The sequence below is a fragment of the Hesperophylax consimilis genome, chromosome 20 (genome assembly GCF_061612785.1).
Source record: "Hesperophylax consimilis isolate HC1 chromosome 20, BYU_Hcon_1.0, whole genome shotgun sequence".
Taxonomy (NCBI): Eukaryota; Metazoa; Arthropoda; class Insecta; order Trichoptera; family Limnephilidae; genus Hesperophylax; species Hesperophylax consimilis.
The window spans coordinates 23,255,056-23,276,655 of record NC_142855.1 but is presented as its reverse complement, the minus strand read 5'-3'; the positions used below and the strand labels follow the sequence as shown (position 1 = coordinate 23,276,655).

General features: G+C 36.6%; 1 protein-coding gene across 1 annotated transcript; it reads right to left on the bottom strand.

The window, feature by feature from the left end:
* Positions 1 to 12,542: 12,542 nt before the first annotated feature.
* LOC149414375 (DNA-directed RNA polymerases I, II, and III subunit RPABC3-like) lies at positions 12,543 to 21,362 on the bottom strand. Its single transcript, XM_089643818.1, has 3 exons — positions 21,235 to 21,362; positions 16,044 to 16,166; positions 12,543 to 13,247 (listed from the first exon to the last, which is right to left on the bottom strand). The coding sequence occupies exons 1-3, from the start codon at positions 21,360 to 21,362 to the stop codon at positions 13,088 to 13,090; spliced, it is 411 nt and encodes a 136-aa protein (XP_089499944.1). The 3' UTR covers positions 12,543 to 13,087.
* Between the last annotated feature and the right edge of the window lie 238 nt (positions 21,363 to 21,600).

Genomic DNA, 21,600 nt, shown 5'->3' with positions numbered 1-21,600 from the left:
TTAATAGGATAACTTCAAGGAATGGGAGTCGGGAAGATGGAAAAAACAATTAAATTAGCAAAATCACTTGAAACATTTTTGTTGTTTGTTTTTGGGGTGTTATGCCGTGTTGCGCTAACTGCTTCTTTAGCCGACGTTTCGGACATCGTTGCAGTGTCCATCATCAGGGCAGATCCGGTAGATCCGAAGATGTGTAGCGCAACACGGCATAACACCCCAAAAACAAACAACAAAAATGCTTTTGGCCGTGAAAATCTAAAAACTTACCCACTTGAAACATGTTTATTGTATTATTGATTGAAAATCAACATGGCACATGTTTCTACAGTAGAGTGTGTCATGTTCGTTCTACGATCTGTCAATACAAGATTATAGCGACTAAAAAATCTTTTTTATTATCGCTAAAAACACCATTTATCGCTTTAATTGGCGAAAATATCGATAATACAGGGTTTTCCAATAAGAGGTGTTATTTCGATATTCAATCGTAAAAGATCAATGGTTTCGTTGCTTGTGTGGCACGTAGCGCCGTCTTGTTGAAAGTAAACGTTGAGCATGATCAATACCATCCAATTTTGGCCGTAAAAAATCATTAATCATCTCTCGATAGCGCAATCCATTCACCGTAACTGTTGCTCCAGCCTCATTTTCGAAAAATTAAGGTCCAATGACTCCGCCGGACCATAAACCGCACCAAACAGTCACACGTTGAGGATAGAGAGGCTTTTCAATAATAACTCTCGGGTTTTCCGAGCTCCAGATGCGACAATTTTGCTTGTTGACGAAGCCACCGAGGTGGAAATGGGCCTCATCACTCAAGATGATTTTTCGATGGAATTCTAATAATTAATAATAGTGAATTTTAATAATTTCAATGCGTTGTTGAAGCGTGTATCGTTCCATTTTTATTAATGGCGTAGTTTCTACTTGTCAAATGTCAAAAAATACCAGCTTCAAAAGTAACATCTACCGAAATAGCGGGCTATTCAAAATAACACCTCTTATTGGAAAAGCCGTACTATGGATGGGTGTCTACAAATAAGAAGTATTGGTAAATTTTTTGTAGGTAACGTTGTTTGACTAGCCCTCGATGTGTAACATGGTTTTACCACACATAAGCCTTAAGGATCTCACTTCTACAGCATTAAAAAAAGAAGTAAATAAATGTACATAGGTACTAATATTGGCTAATGCTGATTTATTAATGATTGCTGTCGTTTAATTTTCAGCGGAAGCGTTATCTGATATTTCCACGACTTTTGATACCGACATGAACAGGGGCCTTTCCTCGTGCCGCAAGTGGTTCCCAGCTGAAGACATGAAGGAGAGGTGCAGGACCATTGATGACGCTACCACCAACCTGCGCGAAGCCCTCGATTCCATCAAAGAACGTGAGTTTTCACTTACCCGTTTCACTTATCCACGATGTAACGATAGTCTACAATACTTCTCAAAATTTCCAACGTTTATTTAAAAAAAATATTTTTTTTACATTAATTCCACACGGGAGGACCTCAGGTCCTGTCATCTTTGGGGATGCTGTGTGAAGGGGTCTTTTTGAAGAGACGAAGGAATGTACATGGGTCTTGAAGACAACCATGTCGTGGGAGGGAGGAAAACACAGTGGCCGGAAAATCGTTGCACAGCCAAGCTGTTGAACGAGTCACATTATCGGTATCGCCGTCCCGGGAACCATGTATCGGATAACCAACACCTCTGCCATAGGTCACCCCAAGTGATTTATTACTTTTGGTGACTTAGCAGGGGTGCCCGGGTTCATGGGGCGAGGTTTATCCGGGTTTTGACAGCGGATGTTTCTGTCCACCAAATGCGTGACAGGTGGGATTGGGTGAGGGAGACAGATTTTGACGTCTTCAGTCTCTCTCTCTCTCTCGACCCATAAACTACCCGTTCTATGACATTTTGGTTTGAGATCCATACTCAAAATAATATCCAATAGAAACCATAAATTATAGCCTCCAAAGTAAGAATTAAAATTATTTAAACTCACAGATGAAGACTTGTTTCTGACACAACTTTTATTATTAATGGTATTATAGACAGCCCTAATATACTCAGCCTAATTACCTTCCAGAACTTCTCGATCCAAAATTCGTTTTAACTGTAACAACAATATCAGGATTGAGTCATTTAGATATTCGCTTGTACCCAGATTACAAGAAATGGTAGATGTGTTCAACTGCACGGAATATAGATACATGAAGGCTATAATAACATACATTTAATTAATATCATTCAGAAACATGAACTGCTTACTGCGGTTTAAAGTCCAATTAAATTAATCCACTTAGAACTCTCCATTTATAACATAGCAAGAGATCGCTTATTACGCCAAAAATCGCTTGAGTGGATATCTCAATGATGACTATTGTTAGCATAATACTGTTCTTCTGCATGGGTTCTATATAATTTCAATGGAATATTTATGTCATCTTGAGGAGTGAAGGATCCTAGTTCATCAGGACTATCGGAGTGGGTCATGGTTCTCATCAATTAGTAGGTCATTCATACCAAGTCCATATCGAAAGAATAGAAAGAATTCAAAAAAAAAATTTTAAACACATAAATTATAAACTAAACTTACACTTCTCAAATTATACCGAATCCATTAAATTTCATAATTTTAACTCCCTCCAAACACGACATCTAATTTTTGATAAAATCTTATTGTTTAAAATCCTAAATAATGGTCTGGACTCACCAGAACTTACCAATTTAATAAATCTTCATATTCCGTCTAGATCAACCCGACAATCTGATTTCTTTTATCTACCCTCGTGTAGAACAAACATTCGTAAAAATTCCCCAATTCCTCGTATATGTGCACAATATAATACAAAATTTTACAGCATTGACATTTTTGGTAATAATCTAAAGAAATATCGATATGAAGTAATGCGTACGATCGATTATTAATATGAGAGTATGGAATGTATCGGGAGCATCTCCTATCCTCTTCCTATTTTCCTCTTCCTCTCCCCTTCCTTTAACACCAAATTAATTTTAAGTTACTAAAACTTCATTTCTAATGCACTTTAACATAAGAAACTTCTGTGGCTTGACTTCAGTTAACTTGTATATTTATATCTATCATTTTATATTATATAAAAGCTGTTTGTTTCTTACAAAATAAATAAATAATATTGTGATTGATATGTCCAGGAGACTTGAAGCAGTCCAACTTTCCGTCAGGACTTGATCACGAAGCAGATTCGAAGGCCATGCAAGTTCGGATGGAGTGCTTAAAGAACTTTTTGAACAAGATGGACTCAAACCAGGGGTTCAATGGTTGGTATTAAATGTTTATATATTTTTTTTAGATTTGAATATAAAGCGTTTTGTTATCTCTTTCTAACGATTTCTGTGGCATTTGCCGCCAAGACCGGGACAAACCTCGTCCCATGAACACGGGCACCCCTGGCGCAAAGCTTGCCACTTGGGGTAACCTACAGCAGAGGTTATTCAATGAATGGTTCCTGGGGCGGCGGTACGCGTACCCGCCTCCCGAATCGAAAGTGATCACATTGTTTCTCCGAAAGGATAGGTTAGGTCGAAAGGTCAGGTACTTCATCCAATCTTCCTCTTCCCCATCTCTTTTCAGTGATTTTTTCTCTTGATTTTAGCCTATATACCCCAACTGTGGATGCCATAGTCTCACTGGGTCTGGACAGTTTGGAGTCTTGTGCGGTATTCACGTAAAACAAAGCACTGTTCTGTTATTATGCCGCTTGACATGACATAGTATCTGAATCACTTGATCGTGCCACATCTGCCACGAGTGTCCGTCCATTTCTAAATCTTATTCATTACGTCAACATCAACCTTGCATTCTTTGTGGATCTCCACAATTACAACATTGGCTCAACCACACATTCTCCTCAGGGATCTCATTTATACAGCATTCGGTCTACTTTAATCCTTCCTCTGCAAGTTCCATGCCTCACTACCATACACAAGAATTGGTATCAGCACTCCATTGTGGACTGCTAGCCTTGCTTCTTCGACTCTGGAGAAAAAAAAATTTGTAACATTTTTTTTTTATTTCAGGATTAATGGAAAATTTTCGCATTTTTGGAATTCCCTTTTCCAAAATCTGGGCTTTCTGGGTTTTGACTGATCCTTTCGAAATAGGATAAGCTGTACTCCCCCCCCAGTTGACCTACAGCGAGACCTAAGATTGACCTCCGGAGAGACCTACAAACTGTTTTATAACCTAAGAAATATTTGATTTATTCTAGAATAGGTATATATATATATATATTATTAATCTAATAATGTACTCGTGTCATTCAACAAAGACCTTTGAGTTATTTTCTTAAGGAAACTTACCTTTGAACATCACTGCAAAACAATTACAACAACTAACACCGGACATGATGTTAAAAATATATAAAACATATGTGCGACCTCTCCTGGAATATGCTTTCCAAATATGGAGTCCTTACTTCGCAAAGGATATAAATCTGTTAGAGAGAGTACAGAGACAAAATACCAAGAGCTCTGAAAGATCTACAATAAGAAGATAGACTCAAGGAACTAAGATTACCAACCTTACAAGAAAGAAGAGAAAGGGGTGACTTGATGGAGACTTTTATCTGGACATTACAGTTGCCCTAGCATCCAACAAATCTTCAAATTACCAAAACGCCTTTTGCATCTAATCCTAGAAAACACTTCCTTGCAAATAGAGTAGTGGATGCTTGGAACAAACTCCCACAATATGTCATCGATGCAGCAAATATAAATCAATTCAAAGCTCTATTGGATTCACATTTGGAGAGAAGAAAGGACTTAGTTCAAACTTAAAACAACTCAATTACTGTCAAACTTGTTGTGAAATCAGATATGGGCGCATCAGCAGAATGCTGCCTGCTCTGCACATAATAATCACAATAATAATAATTTCCAATCAGGTTGTGCAAATTTTAGTTTTTGTAAAACGTAACATAAGTACTTTTTATAGCATCGAGACAATGAAACTTCTTTACTGCATACTTGTGAGATTGCAGCTGAAATGCGCATCTCCACACACATAACGGGCCACACGCACGCTAGGCACGGCTGCGTGGGTATGTGACGTCAGAGGCGCACGCTTGTCCGCAGCGAAGCTTGCGGGGCCCAGGGCAAGCACGTTTCTCCCCCAAACACATGACAGCTGAGACAAAACTGGGCGTTTTCATGGCATAGCTCAGCCAGCGATGTGTGACCACATCGCTGTATCCATGGAGCTTTAGCGGCTGCATGGGTATGTGACGTCAGAGGCACACGCGTGGGCTGCAGCGGACGCGCCGGCCGAGCAAAGCTTGCGGGGCCCACGGCTGGCACGTTTCTCCTCCCGAACACCGCTCTCGCCTTGACTGCTGAGATGAAACTGGGCGTTTTCGTGGCATAGCGTGACGTATCCATGGAGCTTTAGTTTCAATCGTGTCCGTGGACTTTGTGGCACAGCTGTGTGTGGCCCACTTTATACTTTTAACTTGCCCAGCTTGGAGAAATTACAAAGGAAGGTTCTTATTTATGTTCAATACAAGTTTAGACAACTTCTAACTTACATCTACTGGTAGTTTCTACGCGGAGAACTATTAATTAATGTTTATACTTTTTAAATTACTGAATAACTTCATCAACTGTTCTCAAAGTGTTATAAATATCTGTATCCCTGTTAAATCTGCTCGATTACCATCTTTTCCACTATGACCTTAACAAGTTATCACTCCCTCGAGTGCGATTACACCGAACTGACAATACATATACAGACCTTTTCGATATATTCGAAACTTCTCCGTCCTGCATCACAGCAAAAATAATAATTAGTTGTAAATATAACTGTTATGTTTGTAAAATTATAAGTAGTTATTGTACTGATATATGTACATATTATGTGTATGCAGTGGTATGTTATTTCTGTATAGTGTTTGTATATTTTCTATATGTATTATGTTTGTAAAAACCCTGCCAGCATTCAATAAATATATGTTTTTAATGTCAACATTCTGAGTGGATTTCTTTCTAAACCATAAATTCTAATAATACCATCAAAATCAATGACACTTCAAAACTTATATTCACTTGAGCGATCGATTGTATTATTTAATTCATATCTGTTCCCACAAACATTTCTCCAACTCTTCGTGGAAGGAGATTATAAATAATTGGTTCTTTGTGATAAGTCCGGGATTTATTAATACTCCGCTTATTACAATGGTGACTCGATAGTCGGCCTAACTACAGGGTTTTCCAATAAGAGGTGTTATTTTGAATAGCCCGCTATTTCGGTAGATGTTACGTTTGAAGCTGTCATTTTTTGACATTTGACAAGTAGAAACTACGCCATTAATAAAAATGGAACGATACACGCTTCAACAAAGCATTGAAATTATTAAAATTCACTTGAGTGAATCAAATGCAAATCATCTTGAGTGATGAGGCCCATTTCCACCTCGGTGGCTTCGTCAACAGGCAAAATTGTCGCATCTGGGGCTCGGAAAACCCAAGAGTTATTGTTGAAAAGCTTCTCTATCCTCAATGTGTGACTGTTTGGTGAGGTTTATGGTCCGGCGGAGTCATTAGACCTTACTTTTTCGAAAATGAGGCTGGAGCAACAGTTACGGTGAATGAATTGCGCTATCGAGAGATGATTAATGATTTTTTATAACCTGAATTGGATGGTATTGATCTGGACAACGTTTACTTTAAACAAGACGGCGCTACGTGCAACACAAGCAACGAAACCATTGATCTTTTACGATTGAATATCAAAATAACACCTCTTATTGGAAAACCCGTAGAAGCTGGCTAATTGAGATCTGGGAACAGTAAGTTTGTCTGAGAGCATTCTCACTGGCCCTGGCGACTACTGGCCTCTAGCTGCCATCTTGCGGATTTCCAAGCAAGCTCTTTGCACTGCCCTCTATGAGTGCATCTGTGAAGTTCTCAACTAACTCACTTCTCAACAATATCATTCCTCAAAATATTAATACGAAAACATATGAACTGCTTATTGCGGTGTAGAAAGCCTTGTTAACAATGTGAGACCTCTGTTGTTTGCCATCAGGTTGATCTTTCTATTTTGTGTGGCAAAGAGAGAGTGTGACTGGTAGAGGACGAACGCTGAAACCGGAATAAATTTGCTTCGTCATGATCGACGGTAATCAGAGGTTCCACAGATCATTCGGCAAGCCAGTGTTCCGCAAGACATTGGTGGGAAATATTAAAGTAGTCCCACAGCGGTTTAAAGCCAATGAATCCACCTAAATTTTGCCGTTTATCCCATATTTTTAGGTTCTATAAATATGTCAAAAATCGCTCAAGTGAACGTGTCGTAGAAATCTCTAAGTTGCAAGCAAAACATACGGTAATTATTGTATTTACCGCTATTTCTAACCAAATTTCAGAAAAGAGTGTCAAAATACACGGCAAACGCTAGTAAAACCCATTAAAGAAAGTGACATAACAAACGTAACAATTCATAAGCTTCGAAAGACCGGCAATATAAAGACAGACTCGAGGAACTAAGATTACCAACGTCAAAAGAAAGAGGTGACTTGATTGAGACTCTCAAAATTTTATCTGGACATTAAAGTTGTCATGGTATTCAAAATACATTCACCACCAACAAAAATATAAATCAAAAAAATTAACCAAACACCTTTTGCATTCAATTCTAGGAAACACTTCCTTGCAAATAGAGTAGTGGAAGCATGGAACTAACTTCCACAACATGTCATCCATTCTACTAATATAGAGTAGTGGAAGCATGGAAATAACTTCCACAACATGTCATCCATTGTACTAATATAGAGTAGTGGAAGCATGGAACTAACTTCAACAACATGTCATCCATTCTACTAATATATAGAGTAGAGGAAGCATGGAACTAACTTCCACAACATGTCATCCATTCTACTGACATAGAGTAGAGGAAGCATGGAACTAACTTCCACAACATGTCATCCATTGTACTAATATAAACCTATTTAACACTCGATTAGATTATTATTTGGAGAGAAGAAAGGATTAACTTATTTTAAATTTAAAACAACTCAATTACTACATATTGTGAAATCAGATATGAGCGCATCAGCATAATGCTGCTTGCTCATTATAGGGACAAACTTCTAGCAGTAAGTCATCTCATGCAGCATTTTGTATTTATATTACGCACTTCGTACACAAAGATACTTTCAAGCTACGTGACTGCGACGCAACTACAAGTAACCTACCGGTATGCTACTCTTCAAAGACTCCCTTTTACTCTCTCCGTTTGCGTACACGGCACTACCTGAATTATACCGAACATTATCATTTTTCCAAGTGCAGCTGTGAATTAACACAATGTCAAGCGATAAGAAGATTTTGGGTTCACCCATACAACGAAATAAATGTTAATTCCGGGGAATTTGTCGACCCCGAGGAACGACAAGAGAATGATGTCAAATTGACGTTTCTTTCCAACTTCCAACATGTGCAGACGTCATTTCTATCAAACAAACGTGAATGCAACTCGCGTAGAGTGCTACCAGCACTGTCAGCAGCGTGCCAATGGCGTCAAACCCGTAGTTGACGTGTCGCGTTTTGTACAAACACTAGCAAAATAATAATATCTTTATTTAAGAAAGTTTACACATTACAACTATACATACATATTATGGTGTACATTGAAGAACTAATAATACAAACAAAAAAAAATAACTTATATCATTGATGTCGCTATTCCAAATTCTTGTAATATTCAAAAATCTGTTAATGAAAAATAAGAAAATACACAGATTTAGGAAATGAAATAAAAAGAATTTGGCATTCTCAGACTATAAAAATATTACCATTTGTTATTTCGGCTACTGGTATTATACCTAGCTCTCTCATTCAAAATTTAGGCGTATTAGATCTATCAAAAAATTTATATATAAAGATGCAAAAGTCGGTCATTTTGAATACATGTAGGATAACGAAAGATTTTTTAAATATTTATGTTGAGGAATCAGTAGGATTTATAGGCCCCGTTAGAAGTTCTACCGAGCCGAACCCTCTGATATGAAAATATCTGGAGTCGGTGAATTATTTTCCAATTTGATCTCTGGTGAGTTGACGTGTTGTTCTTGTATTGTTTTGTATTTATTTTGCTTATATAATGCACTTACATAGTGTTGATTGACTAGATGATCATTTGTGGAAAAGTGTGTGGAAGGGTTTAGTTTTTCCTTTGGGGAAGATTTAACCCGGACAACAAAATCGGAAGTTTATAAAAAATTGTGAAGGTAAAGAGAAAATAAAAGTACAGTTGAGGTTTCTCAAATACCGCCTCACTAGGCTAGCCTGTGTTGAGGCAGAATTTTTCGTGTTAGTTCCTAATACCTTTGAACATATCCATACTTGTAAAGATGTATTTGCTCAATAATGTGGTGACTTCAATGACTGCGAATTTGGGTGAATGCACCGGTGAAGGCCCTATTCTTATTTTTGATCCAAATTTTTACATTATCTTTGAAATTTTTTTGTGAATCACACTGTTTTATGCTGTCTGGAAGAATGTTGTAGAGTCTTGTCGCAAAGTATTTAAAGTTTCGTTGACCAAACGTAGTATGTGTTATCGGAATTTGTAGTAAGTTATTGTTGTTTCTTCGAGTAGGTGGGGGCAACTGCTGTACCTATTGACACTATGCATATTTCACAAACCTAAAATTACAAAAAAAATATTAACATGTAGTAATTTTGTTATATGGCAACACTGACTAACGGCCATTTCTCTTCTGTCCCAACTTGGAAAGCGCAGCAAACTACAATATTTTTTTAATAAAAAATTAGTTTATTACCATATTGAAACGGTTTTTTCTAATACCCGAATCACAAATTTCAATATGTATTTAGTTTTCCTTGAGAAATAACATATCATATACCCATTGACGATATTTAAACCTTCTTAGTAGATTATCTTAGACATTATAACAATTTAAGTTTATAATGTCAAAATTGTACCTGTGGACAACACGATGATTGTACCTGTGGATATATCTTTTAAAGTTTAACCTCTCAGACAAAGACTATTATTTACTTTGTGTTCCTTTGCGAACTGTCAAAACGTGATAATTTTTGTGTTATTTACGAGTTTTGCTAAAAGCTTCATAACTCACGTTTTGGGAAACGTAGCCTCATTCTAAAAAATATTTTGGAAAGATTATGAAATTCACTATCGCATTGTGTTGTAATACGTAAATATTTGCGTTTCTAAATATACATTTTATGAAAACGTCAAAAATATCTAAAAATCGCTTACCATTATTTCAAAGCTGTGAAAAATGTACTTTTTTCTGAGTATCATAAAGAAATAACACTTTATATATTGAAGAAATATAATTAAAAACTATTAGTCACCTCAAAATATTAACCGTCCAAACTAAAATATTTTTAATAAATTATTTAGAAACGCAATAAATTATGAACGAACAAGATGACAGATCCAATCGCCTTAGATAATGCACCTCTACTTTCCATAGATATTCTTGAATACAGACGCGTAGCGTTATTCATTATCGATACTCTGTTTTTTAAATCATGGCAATCCGTATTCTAGTGATGGAAATAAATCGATTTTTGTAAAATCTCGCGCGTTTACGTGAAAAGACGTTCTAATGGCTATTATCATATTTACGTCTTTTGACGTTCTAATGTTCTGAGTGGTTAAGAATTTATTTTGTTTCTATTTCCAGTGCATATATAGTGCGTATATGTCCATTCCCTAAATCACCACACAGGAAGACAGAAAAACGAGGAACAAAACCTGGTAGGACTAGAATACTGATAGACACCCCCGATAAAATGAGATAATGAACGCATCTATAAAAAGAAATCACAACAAAATAAAGGCTAATTTAAGGGGAGGAAAAAATAAAGCTTCAAGGGTTAAAGAGGGTTCAAAAGGTCCCAGCATCAAAGATAAAACATTAATTGATCTAGACAAGCCCAGCACCAGCAAGATTAAAATAATAAGCAATGTTACGCTTGTTATATGCATAGTTTGTAGACAATATGAAAAAAATTATTCACTCTAAGTGCACACAAAGAGAATTATTCAGATTCAGATGACGAGAATTCTTTCATATGAGAGAGATGCTATATACTATCTGAAGATACTGATGGAGATCAGGGTAGTATTGATTTGGAAGAGTTATACAGAGCTGCGTGTGATGCTAATAAATAAGACTATTTAACGGACTGCACACCATTAAAATGTTATTATTATTACTTGTTAAGTTAACCGGTCAGCAACGTAAGCAGATATACACGATAAAATAACGATAGCAGTCAAGTACAATAAGCGTGTTTACACGTCAACGCGTGTGTTTCCACAAAAATCGTCATAACTCCGTTATTCTTCTAGTGACATCCCTAAAACAAAAAGTAGAATATTCGTATTGAATGAAGCTTCACATCTCTATTCAAAGTTATCCATAGAAACCCGTAAAAAGACCTACTCAGTGGAAGCAAATTTTACCCGCCAAATCGTAAAACGACGCCAAGAAAGCCGTTTGACGTGCCGACCCGCCTCGCAAGTTTAATTATTTTTTTAAAAATATATTTTGTATGAAATGGTCAAAAAGTGAAGTGACAGAATTGTTTATTGTACATTTGTACGATGAAATAAGTGTTTTTTTTTACATTATCCGTGATTTTAGTATCGTTTTTACATAAAACATTACAGGTGAGTCATTTTTACAATTTTTTCATGTTTCCATTCTAAATTTAAATATTTACAAATGTTAATATTTATTTATGATACAACAATTTGAAAGCCTATTTTGTAACCTTTCTAAAACAGTTTTTACTATTCGGCTCCGTTCAGTAATGTTTCATTTATAGAGCTTTGATTGTGAGGCGGTAATAACACAACGTTTTCGTGAAATTGACATTTCGGTAAAGACATCTTAGCTTCAAGTTCGCGAAAAGTCAGAGGGGTTAAGACAGTTTCTTTCTTATATTTCTTTATTTTTTGTTTGTTTATATTATTACTGTCCACAAGTAAAAACGTCCACAGGTACAATGATGTGTGTCCATAGGTATATTGGGTAGTTGTACCCAGTGGCGGCTCGTGGCTTTTGGGTTACTAGAGTGCTAATATTACAAAAAATGGCTTAATTGATGTTGTAGCTGAAAACAATTTTTTTTTTTTTTTTGAAAAATGGTATGAATGTATGAAGATTTTCAGGAATTCCGTGCGGCGCACGGCTATACTGAAATTTCCTGAAAATCTTCATACAAAAAATCGATTTTCAAAAAAAAATAAAAAATCGTTTTCAGCTATAACAACATCAGAAATGCCATTTTTTATAATATTAGCACTCTAGTACACCCAAAAGTCACGAGCCGCCACTGGTTGTACCTATGGACAAATATGCCATTTTTTTATAAATGTTAATAACTCGACACTGAAGTGGTTAAAATAAATTATTAATAGTAATTATTGTGTCTTAACTATTTCTTTTCCAAATAAAAAAATAATCTAATTAAAATGTTATACCCAAAAAATTAAAAATATTGTTTTATTGAAAAATCGGGATTTTGTCCACAGGTACAGCAGTTGCCCCTACATCGTGTATTTGAACTTTTTTCATAGTAATTATGTATATTTGAGTATAGATGAGTTAGGATAGTTTTTGCATATAGCTGCCGAACATCAAACACATTCATAATATTAAAAATTAGATTCGAGTCTGTAATTATAGGTAGCCTTAGAATTATTTTTAAAATTGTTTTCTGAGCCTTTATGATTGGGTCTAGTGCAGATGAAGTGCCGCCTCCCCATGCTATGATACCATACTCAATAATAGATTGGCAGACTGCAAAATAAATCATTTTCAGGTCTTGAAAGCCGAGAAAGTTTCGGCTAAATAATACGGCAAATACTCAAGAGTGGAGCGTATGTTACGCGCACAAAAATCGAGTCGCTTGTACGTATTTCATTATTAACAGGGAAAAATAAAAAATTAAATTAAATTTTAAAAAATTTTATATACTTAACCTAAATTAAAAAATATAGTATATCATAATTGCGTAGAAGTCCGTCTTGGAATTAGAAGGCCAGCTTCTTCATGAGCAAGTAAATATGCTGATCCACCTCGAAGCCGTGCAGGTTATTGGCGTCGCCTTGCAGACGCATCAGCAGACCGCCGAAACTCACGTACGCCGCTAGACGCGATGACGGTTCCGTGGCGGCTTCGTCGCCTTCTATCCTGTATTGGAAAAGCGAAAAGACGCATTAGAATTGTGCGTAAAACATACAAAAAGGATTATTTGCATAGTTTCAAACTTTCCAGGATGATGTCCTTGCAAAAAAATGTTGTCTTTTTTATTGAGAATTACGAATTTAGATATAGAGAGTGACCTTTCTCTTGTTTGAAGCCAAGTGTGCAAAATTTCATCAATCTCGAAATAAAACTGTAGATTTGTATAAAAACCAATCATTTCCAGCAGCGTTTTGATTCTGAATGGTAGCTAGCAGTCTACAATGGAATGCTGATACCTACCCTGATGTATAGCAGTGAGGTATAGAACTGAGAGCGGAAGTTTTAAAGTATGCTGTACAAATGAGATCCTTGAGGCGTGTGAGTGGTAAAATCATGTATGATTCTGTGAGAAATGTAGAGATTCGCAAAGAAGTCCGATACAAATGTAATGAATAAGATTGACAAAAGGACGCTTGGTTAGTTTGGGCATGTAGAGCGAATGAACAAAGAAAGGTGTACTTGGATAGGGCCATGTCAAGAGTCAAGAGAAATAGAAGGTTATTTATTTATTTATTTATTTTTTCATGTTCTCCATGAAACGGTTATACACCAATATATCATGGAGAAGATTACAAATTAAAAGGTTTACACAGGCAGTTTTACTATTTTGTCACATGCGTTATAAGATAGTTACTGAATTGTCTGTAGGTGACATTGAAAATGTCGATGGCTAATGCAGAATCGTTAAGCAGTTGAGTCGCTCTGTGTATTGGCGCGTTCTGATAGGCAGAAGTCCTCGCTTACGGAGCATATAAGAGTGCATGGGATCTCCCTCGAGTATAATTGTTAGGGACATAAAAGTTAACCTCTTTCAACATAGGCGGATTGTGTATTGTACCAGAGATTAACTTAAAAAAGTGTTTGCCTAAAAATATTTTTCTGCGGGCTTCTAATGTATTGAAATCGAGCATTCCTGTTAAGAACAAGGATGGATACAGGAATGGATAGTATGTATATTCCCTCATATACAGGTAACGCATAAACCTTTTTTGTACTTTTCTATTTCTAAGATATGGTTTTGTTCAGAAGGGGCCCAAATAATGGAGCTGTATTCCAGGATGCTGTGGACAAGTGCTTCATATGTTCTCCGTATCGCGATTCCATTAGTAAATGATCTCGCATTACGAAGAACAAATCCAAGCATTTTGTTGGCGCGGGAGACAATGTCATATATGTGGGATTTGAAAGAGAGATTATGTATGAATGTGAATGAGGCAAGATGAGTGTGTGGCAAGACCAAGTTGTTTGGTGATCCGTCCTCTCTGCCTGCCCCTGCGGGAGCAGCCTGATGGTTTTTTTTTACAGTAGCTCCACACAGGAGGCCTTGAGGAAAATAATGGCGATTGGGTCGAGAGTCCTGCAGGAAAGATCAAATGGTCTCCCTCAACCAGTCTCTCCCGATCCGGCTCCCCACACATAAGTGGGCAGACGCAGACCTAGAAAAACCTCACGCACGAGCCCGGGAACCTCCGCTAAGTCACCAAATTCAGCGAACCACTTGGGGAGACCTAGTTATACTATATTTTTAACCTCTCAGACAAAGACATTTATATACTATGTGTTCCTTTGAGAACTGTCAAAACGTGATAATTTTTGTGTTATTTACGAGTTTTGCTAAAAGCATCATAACTCACGTCTTGGGAAACGTAGCCTCATTCTAAAAAATGTTTTGGAAAGATTATGAAATCCACTATTGCATTGTGTTGTTATAAGTAAATATTTGCGTTTCTAAATATATATTTTTTGAAAACGTCAAAAATATGTAAGAATCGATAACCATTATTTCAAAGCCGTGAAAAATGTACTTTTTATCAGTATCATAAAGAAATAACACTTTATATATTGAAGAAATATAATTAAAAACTATTAGTCACCTCAAAATATTAACCGTCCAAACTAAAATATTTTTAATAAATTATTTAGAAACGCAATAATTTATGAACGAACAAGATGACAGATTCAATCGGCTTAGATAATGCAGTTCTACGTTCCATAGATATTGTTGAATACAGACGCGTAGCGTTATTCATTATCGACACTCTGTTTTTTAAATCATGGCAATCCGTATACTAGTGATGGAAATAAATCGATTTTTATAAAATCTCGCGCGTTTACGTGAAAAGACGTTCTAATATCTTGACCGCTATTATCATATTTACGTCTTTTGACGTTCTAATGTTCTGAGTGGTTAAAGGTGATGCAGAGCAAAGCCCTATGCCACACGCCCAAAGGACCAGTCCCAAACTACACCGAATGCTAAGTTATGGGACGATTTATACATCCGACAAACCCGATGGACAGTGCAATAGTCAAAAAGGTATAAATCTGGGCTTCTGGAGCACAAGATAAGCCCAGATTGGAATGCAGGAAAGATGGACTCACCCGTTGATGATTACCACACGTCTCCAGGAGTTTTGGATGATTTCACTTCACAAATATATAATCGCCCTGTCTGATATTAGTTATCACTACGAACTCTGATGAGCAACTGACGCCACTTGTCCGATTTTACATGTGTCGCAACAATCATTTTATTATGGTGAAATTTTGGGATGGGTAAAAGGGTAGGTAGGACATTTGCAGGATTTTGTATTGACATTACACTTGTCCATTAAGTCTGTGGATGCATACCTAACAATCCCCTATATATTGCGCGAACACTAGTGTTGGTTGTCCAATAAACGGTTCCCGGGACGGTGAAACTCAAATTGTTTAGATGGTTAGTTAGTTTGGATTGTTTACCTGTATATCTTCCCGTACATGACATATTCAAAACTGTCAGCTCTCGTCGACTCTTTATCTTCCGGGTTCCACTCGCCCCCGTCTGGATATCCGTCCTCCCTCAAGGTTGTTGCCAACACCAATCTGAAACACAAGACACGCATAACCTAATAAATTACATATAAACGTTACTGACGAAAGAAATCACGTTGTGGCTTGATAATATCATTAGCACCGAAAATTTGGTCATATATTCTTCTTGGCAGTATAAAGGCAGATTTGTGCAGTAACGATGGGTCATCAATCATATTATTAAGAGCGGGAGACACTGTACCAGCTCAATATTTTCATACGGCTCAATTGAACGACGGTTCAATTGAATGATGGCTCAATTGAACGACGGTTCAATTAAATGACGGCTCAATTGAACGGCAGCTGTGAGCGCAGAGCAATGAGAATACTGTGCTGTCCCGATACGGTTTCCAGATTTTGTAAGCACATGAATGACTCTTGGTACCGGAATGCCGCCTCATACCACGAGAATAATAAGATGCTAGCTAGTTAGTAGGCGAAGGTACATATGTCCATGTCCAGACTGTCAGACGCTGTTCTCGTCTCTGAGTATGTTATAAGAATTAATACTTGGATAATTTTAATGGCGCTGTTTTTCTAATATATCTCCTGGTAAAAGGAGTAACCGTCAGAGGCGGTTCTAAGGATCCAGGTGTATATATATAGGCGATAATGTAGTTGTGCACAATATTAAAGTAAATAAAATAACGGCCGTTCTTCCCAATCCTACTGATCAACTGCTGAGCCGAAATTTTGGCTCAACACTGCTCAAACGCACAACTATGCTCTTTCCAACGGAAAAGTGACAACTGAGTGATCAACCAATTTAAGGAAGCCAAACTACTGGATTAAGCTTGCCTCAGTAAATGACTACTTATAAAAAGTGTCAACAGAGTGAAACATATTTGCGAGGCCAAGGCACGGTGGCATTAAAGTCAAGCTAATACTTTATTTTTAACATATTTCATGCATTTAAATATTAAATATCGGTTTACATATTACAGTACTTAAAAAAATATATGCATTAATAATAAATACAATAATTAATTCGCCAATGTTAATTTAGCATTGAAAGTTTTAACTTTGATGTCATTTTATTGTCTATGAAAGTGGGCATAGCCACTTAAGATAATCAACAGTAAAGATGTTTGGAAACAGGTGAATCGAACGTTACTGAATAAATCACTTGGCTGATCGGACCCTGAGATTGATCATTCGAAATGTTGGGAACAACGGCCGTAAGAATTTGAAACGCCCCTCAGCAGTATCCAAAGATACTGGGTGCGAAGCAATTGAAAAACAACCAATGTTCCACACACGACAAGCGTGTAAAATGAAAAACCGACGTATGTTTATGTCACCATCTCCTTAAAACATATAATATTCATCGTGTTGTCTCCCTCACGGACATGACCTATAATTTTTACTTCAATGAAAAACATAGTGCCATCTCGTTTATTCTATGGCGCGCATAGGGACAGAAGATGCAAAAGGGGACATTCTTTAAATTGACCCAGCCAATCATGTGGACTTGTGAAAGAAAGCTTCTATTAGAAACAACAGATGTCACTGCTCGTCACTTGCAGCTCGCAGCTCTGCTGTTTCATGGTACATTTCAAATAAATTAAGAATAAGACCAGTTGTTTCGATGCACTAAGGGAAGAATCTCCACTGGTAACCGTTCAATATAGCCGTGGTACGTTTACCGGGAGTCCTACGAATACGGCTCATTAAAAAGAGCTAGCTCAATTGTGCAGACTGTTCATAAATGACTCATCGCTACTGTAGAGTCTGCCCAAAATGGTGGAACACCACAATTTGTGTGAAATTAATTTGCGACTGGCAGAAATAAATGACACGTGCAGGAAAACGATGATTCGAGGAATAATCGATTGAGATTTCACTGTATATACATTAGGGTGTCCCAAAAAAAGTTGTTATTTTTGAACGCATACCCTCTAATTTTGTTTTAATAATGACAAAACACTTATAAAAAAAATTTCGTTTACTTTGGACAACTGCAACCCGTACCGACTTGCATCGAAAGATGTCAGTACTTGTACATTAAGACGCCAGCGAGCAAACGTGTTGATGAGCTTGTAGTAACTTGCTATTTTGTTAGTAAACGAAAATCACTCGTTCAGGCAAGATGTTGTTAGATTTACGCACTTCTAAAAAGAGTATATTTTTAATAGGAGTCGTAAAACACCAAATATCGGGTTCTAAACTGCCATCTAATGGACAAGTTCTTGAAGTTTTGTTCTACAATATCCGGAAAGTGAATTTAACTGTCAATTTATACCAAATATAGCCATAGTTGGTTTTTTAAAGCTGTGTTTGAAGTAAAAATCAGTCAAGTGACTACAAGCCCTGACATATCACTCTTCAAAAAGTTTCGAGATAACTGTAAAAATGTTGATCCCGATAAAATTCAGTGCTACAGAGAAAATCTCACATTGCACCTGACCGCTTCCGAAATCGATGATTTGCTTGACTTTTACCGTACTGCACTGACAACAAAAATACTTGGAGATGACTATTGAGAGTTTTTAGAGCTCTGTGTGATAGGTTTAGGAGGAGATACAGCGAGAAAATTTAAGATTCGGCCTCCAGGTGCTCGATGGATGGCAAGGGCGCTTTATTCCTTGAAAATATCATTAATTTGTGCGCAATTTAAAACTACCGGTAAGGATAAGGCGGCACTTTTAGACGTTTGCCTGTTCATAGTAACATCCTATGTCAAGCCATGGTTACAATGTATTATAGCAGTTAAAGCACCTTACCAGGACTTGTGCTTTTTGAAATCGATGAAGGCTTAAGAAAAAATTGATGAAAAGATCTCAATGGCAGCTTTATTTCTGTTCAGTAAGCAGTTATGGTATTTGACCGATGAAGGATCTATTTTATCGCTGTTTGACGACGCTGTGGATCAAACTAAAATAAAAATGCTCGAAATATCAAAAAAAAAAATTATCAAGCCATGACAAACGTTACATCCCATCGAAGGAAGATCTTGATGGTAAATTGATTGTGGTAAGTTGATTAAGTAGTTTAAATTATGTTTTGTATTGAGGTTTTTGTTCATATCATAATTTAGTGACTTTTTTTTCAGAGTAAAATATTTACGACTTCATTTCAGTCAAGAGCAAGTATTTGTTTGATCGTCTGAAAACAGATGCCAGTTTTCTTAACGAATTACCTACGATGTGGTCAAATAATGCTTTGTATCAAGAAGTCAGAAAGAAGGTGTCGCCGCTGAGGGTAGTGAATGATACAGCTGAAAGAACTGTTAAGTTAATGCAAGATTTTCATGGGTTAATCTCACGGTCAAAGAGGAACAAAAATATTTTTTGTTATGATGAGTTCAGGAACACCGGAAGATTTATCCTGACTGTAAAAAACAAACTATGAAGAAAAAATTTAATCAATAAACCATTTTTAAATATAAAATACTACATAATTGAACATTTGTGCATTTTTAAATTTTATTTATCCGACAAAAATGAAAGTTGAAAATCCTTCCATATTAACTCTGTACCATATGTTTGCAATCAAGTCGGCACGGGTTGCCGGTGTTTAATCAAAATAATATTTATTATGAGTTATTAATATCAAATGGAATAAAATAAGAGGGTATGCATATTTAAATTCATGAAAAAAAAATTCTTCCTTATGTCCTGGGACACCCTAATATACATCTGTAATATCGTTTCATCATGAGTTACAAAGTCAATTGTTGTTAGAAAATTATGGAAACACATTATGGAAATTATAAAACAACAATTCACGGTGGGAGAGATGGTAAAAAATGCGTTGTAACTCCATTTGTATTCAAAGTTTTAAATTTACCTTATAAAACAATCCCTTTGCCATTTTGAACTTTTTGCGTGGAACGAAAGTTTCATTTCAATCTAAATAAGCATAAATTACTTGTGTATTTAGGAAGTATGTTCTAGAGAGATGGGAAGGCTGACAGAGATATTGAAACAAGGGTAAATGCAGGTAACTCCATTAATGGAGGACTGAACGCGGTTGGCGCTAAACATTGTCCAAAGAAGCGAAGTTAGCAGTCCACAATGGAGTGCTGGTACCTACCCTGATGTATGGAAGTGAGGCATGGAACTGGCAAAGAAAGGATGAAAGTAGATTGAATGCTGTTGAAATGAGATCCCTGAGGCGTATGTGTGGTAAAACCATGTATGATCGTGTGAGGAATGAAGATCCGCAAAGAGTGCAAGGCTGATGTAAGCGTAATGAGTAAGATCAAGAAAGGGACGCTTAGATGGTTTAGGTATGTAGAGCGAATGAGCGAAAATAGGAGTGTAAGGAGAATATATAATGCAAACGTGAATGATAGCAGAAGTCGGGGACGCCCGAGGAAGACATGGCACGACCAAGTGAATCAGATACTCGAGTCGGGCCATGTCAAGAGTCAGAACAATAAAAAAGTATGTATGAGACGATCTATGAATGTGAATGAGGCAAGGAGCGTGTGCCAAGCCCGAGTTGTTTGGCGGTCCGTCCTCTCTGCCTACCCCTGCGGGGAAATGGCGTGATGGTTAGTTAGTTAGGTACTTGACTAACCCAAACTAAGAATTTAATAACCTATTTTGTGCATGTATATAGTTGTTTCTTGTAGTAAAGGTGGAAACAAGGTGTAATTTCAATTATCTGTGTCTAAAAATATGGCAGTTAGGTAAATATTCGGAATCGCTGGCCACGCTTAGTTAAATTATTGTAATTGGCTGTCATCCCATACAACGAAAGCTAATTTTCATTTCACCTAATTGAAAATTGTAATGTTAAAATTAAAATTTACCAAGTGCAGATTGTTGACTTTTATAGTAAATAAGGTGAATCAAAAGGTTTTATTTAAAAAATATTGTATTAAGCGTGGCCAGAGATCTTGAATATTTACCGAAAAAAGGATAAGACGCCATATTGTTTGTTCGGAAAACTCGAAATCTACTGAGACAGAATAGAGTGTTGTTTACAGTGAAACACGAGGAAATGAGTTATAAATATATTTAAGAATGCAAATTACAGTTCGGTTACTAAATCAAATTTATATATATATTTACGGATGTGGCAGAATTCCGTATGCCTATTCACAAAACAAAAAACTTATGATGCAACTTACCTAAATTTGTCGCCAAGTTCCATCGGGTACAACCACGAATTAATGTCCAAAATCAGATCCATTTTAAATGACTCTGACTCACAATGGAGTCTGCTAGCCCTGTCGAACTTCTTTCCCTCAGGATCCATCATTGCACACTCATTGCACAAAGGAGCACATTCTGTCTAAATGTGAAAATAAAGAACAACCTCCAACATGCAACAATTGCTGTGTTCAAAACAAAAGATTTAATATGAATTATTCTACAGAACACAGAGTTGATAGCATGAAATGTCTCTATCGGCAAAAAATGCTTCAACTAGCTAGAGAGCGCATCGACTATGAATAATACGGTAAATTTCATTTCTTTAAACTCTAATCTAAAAC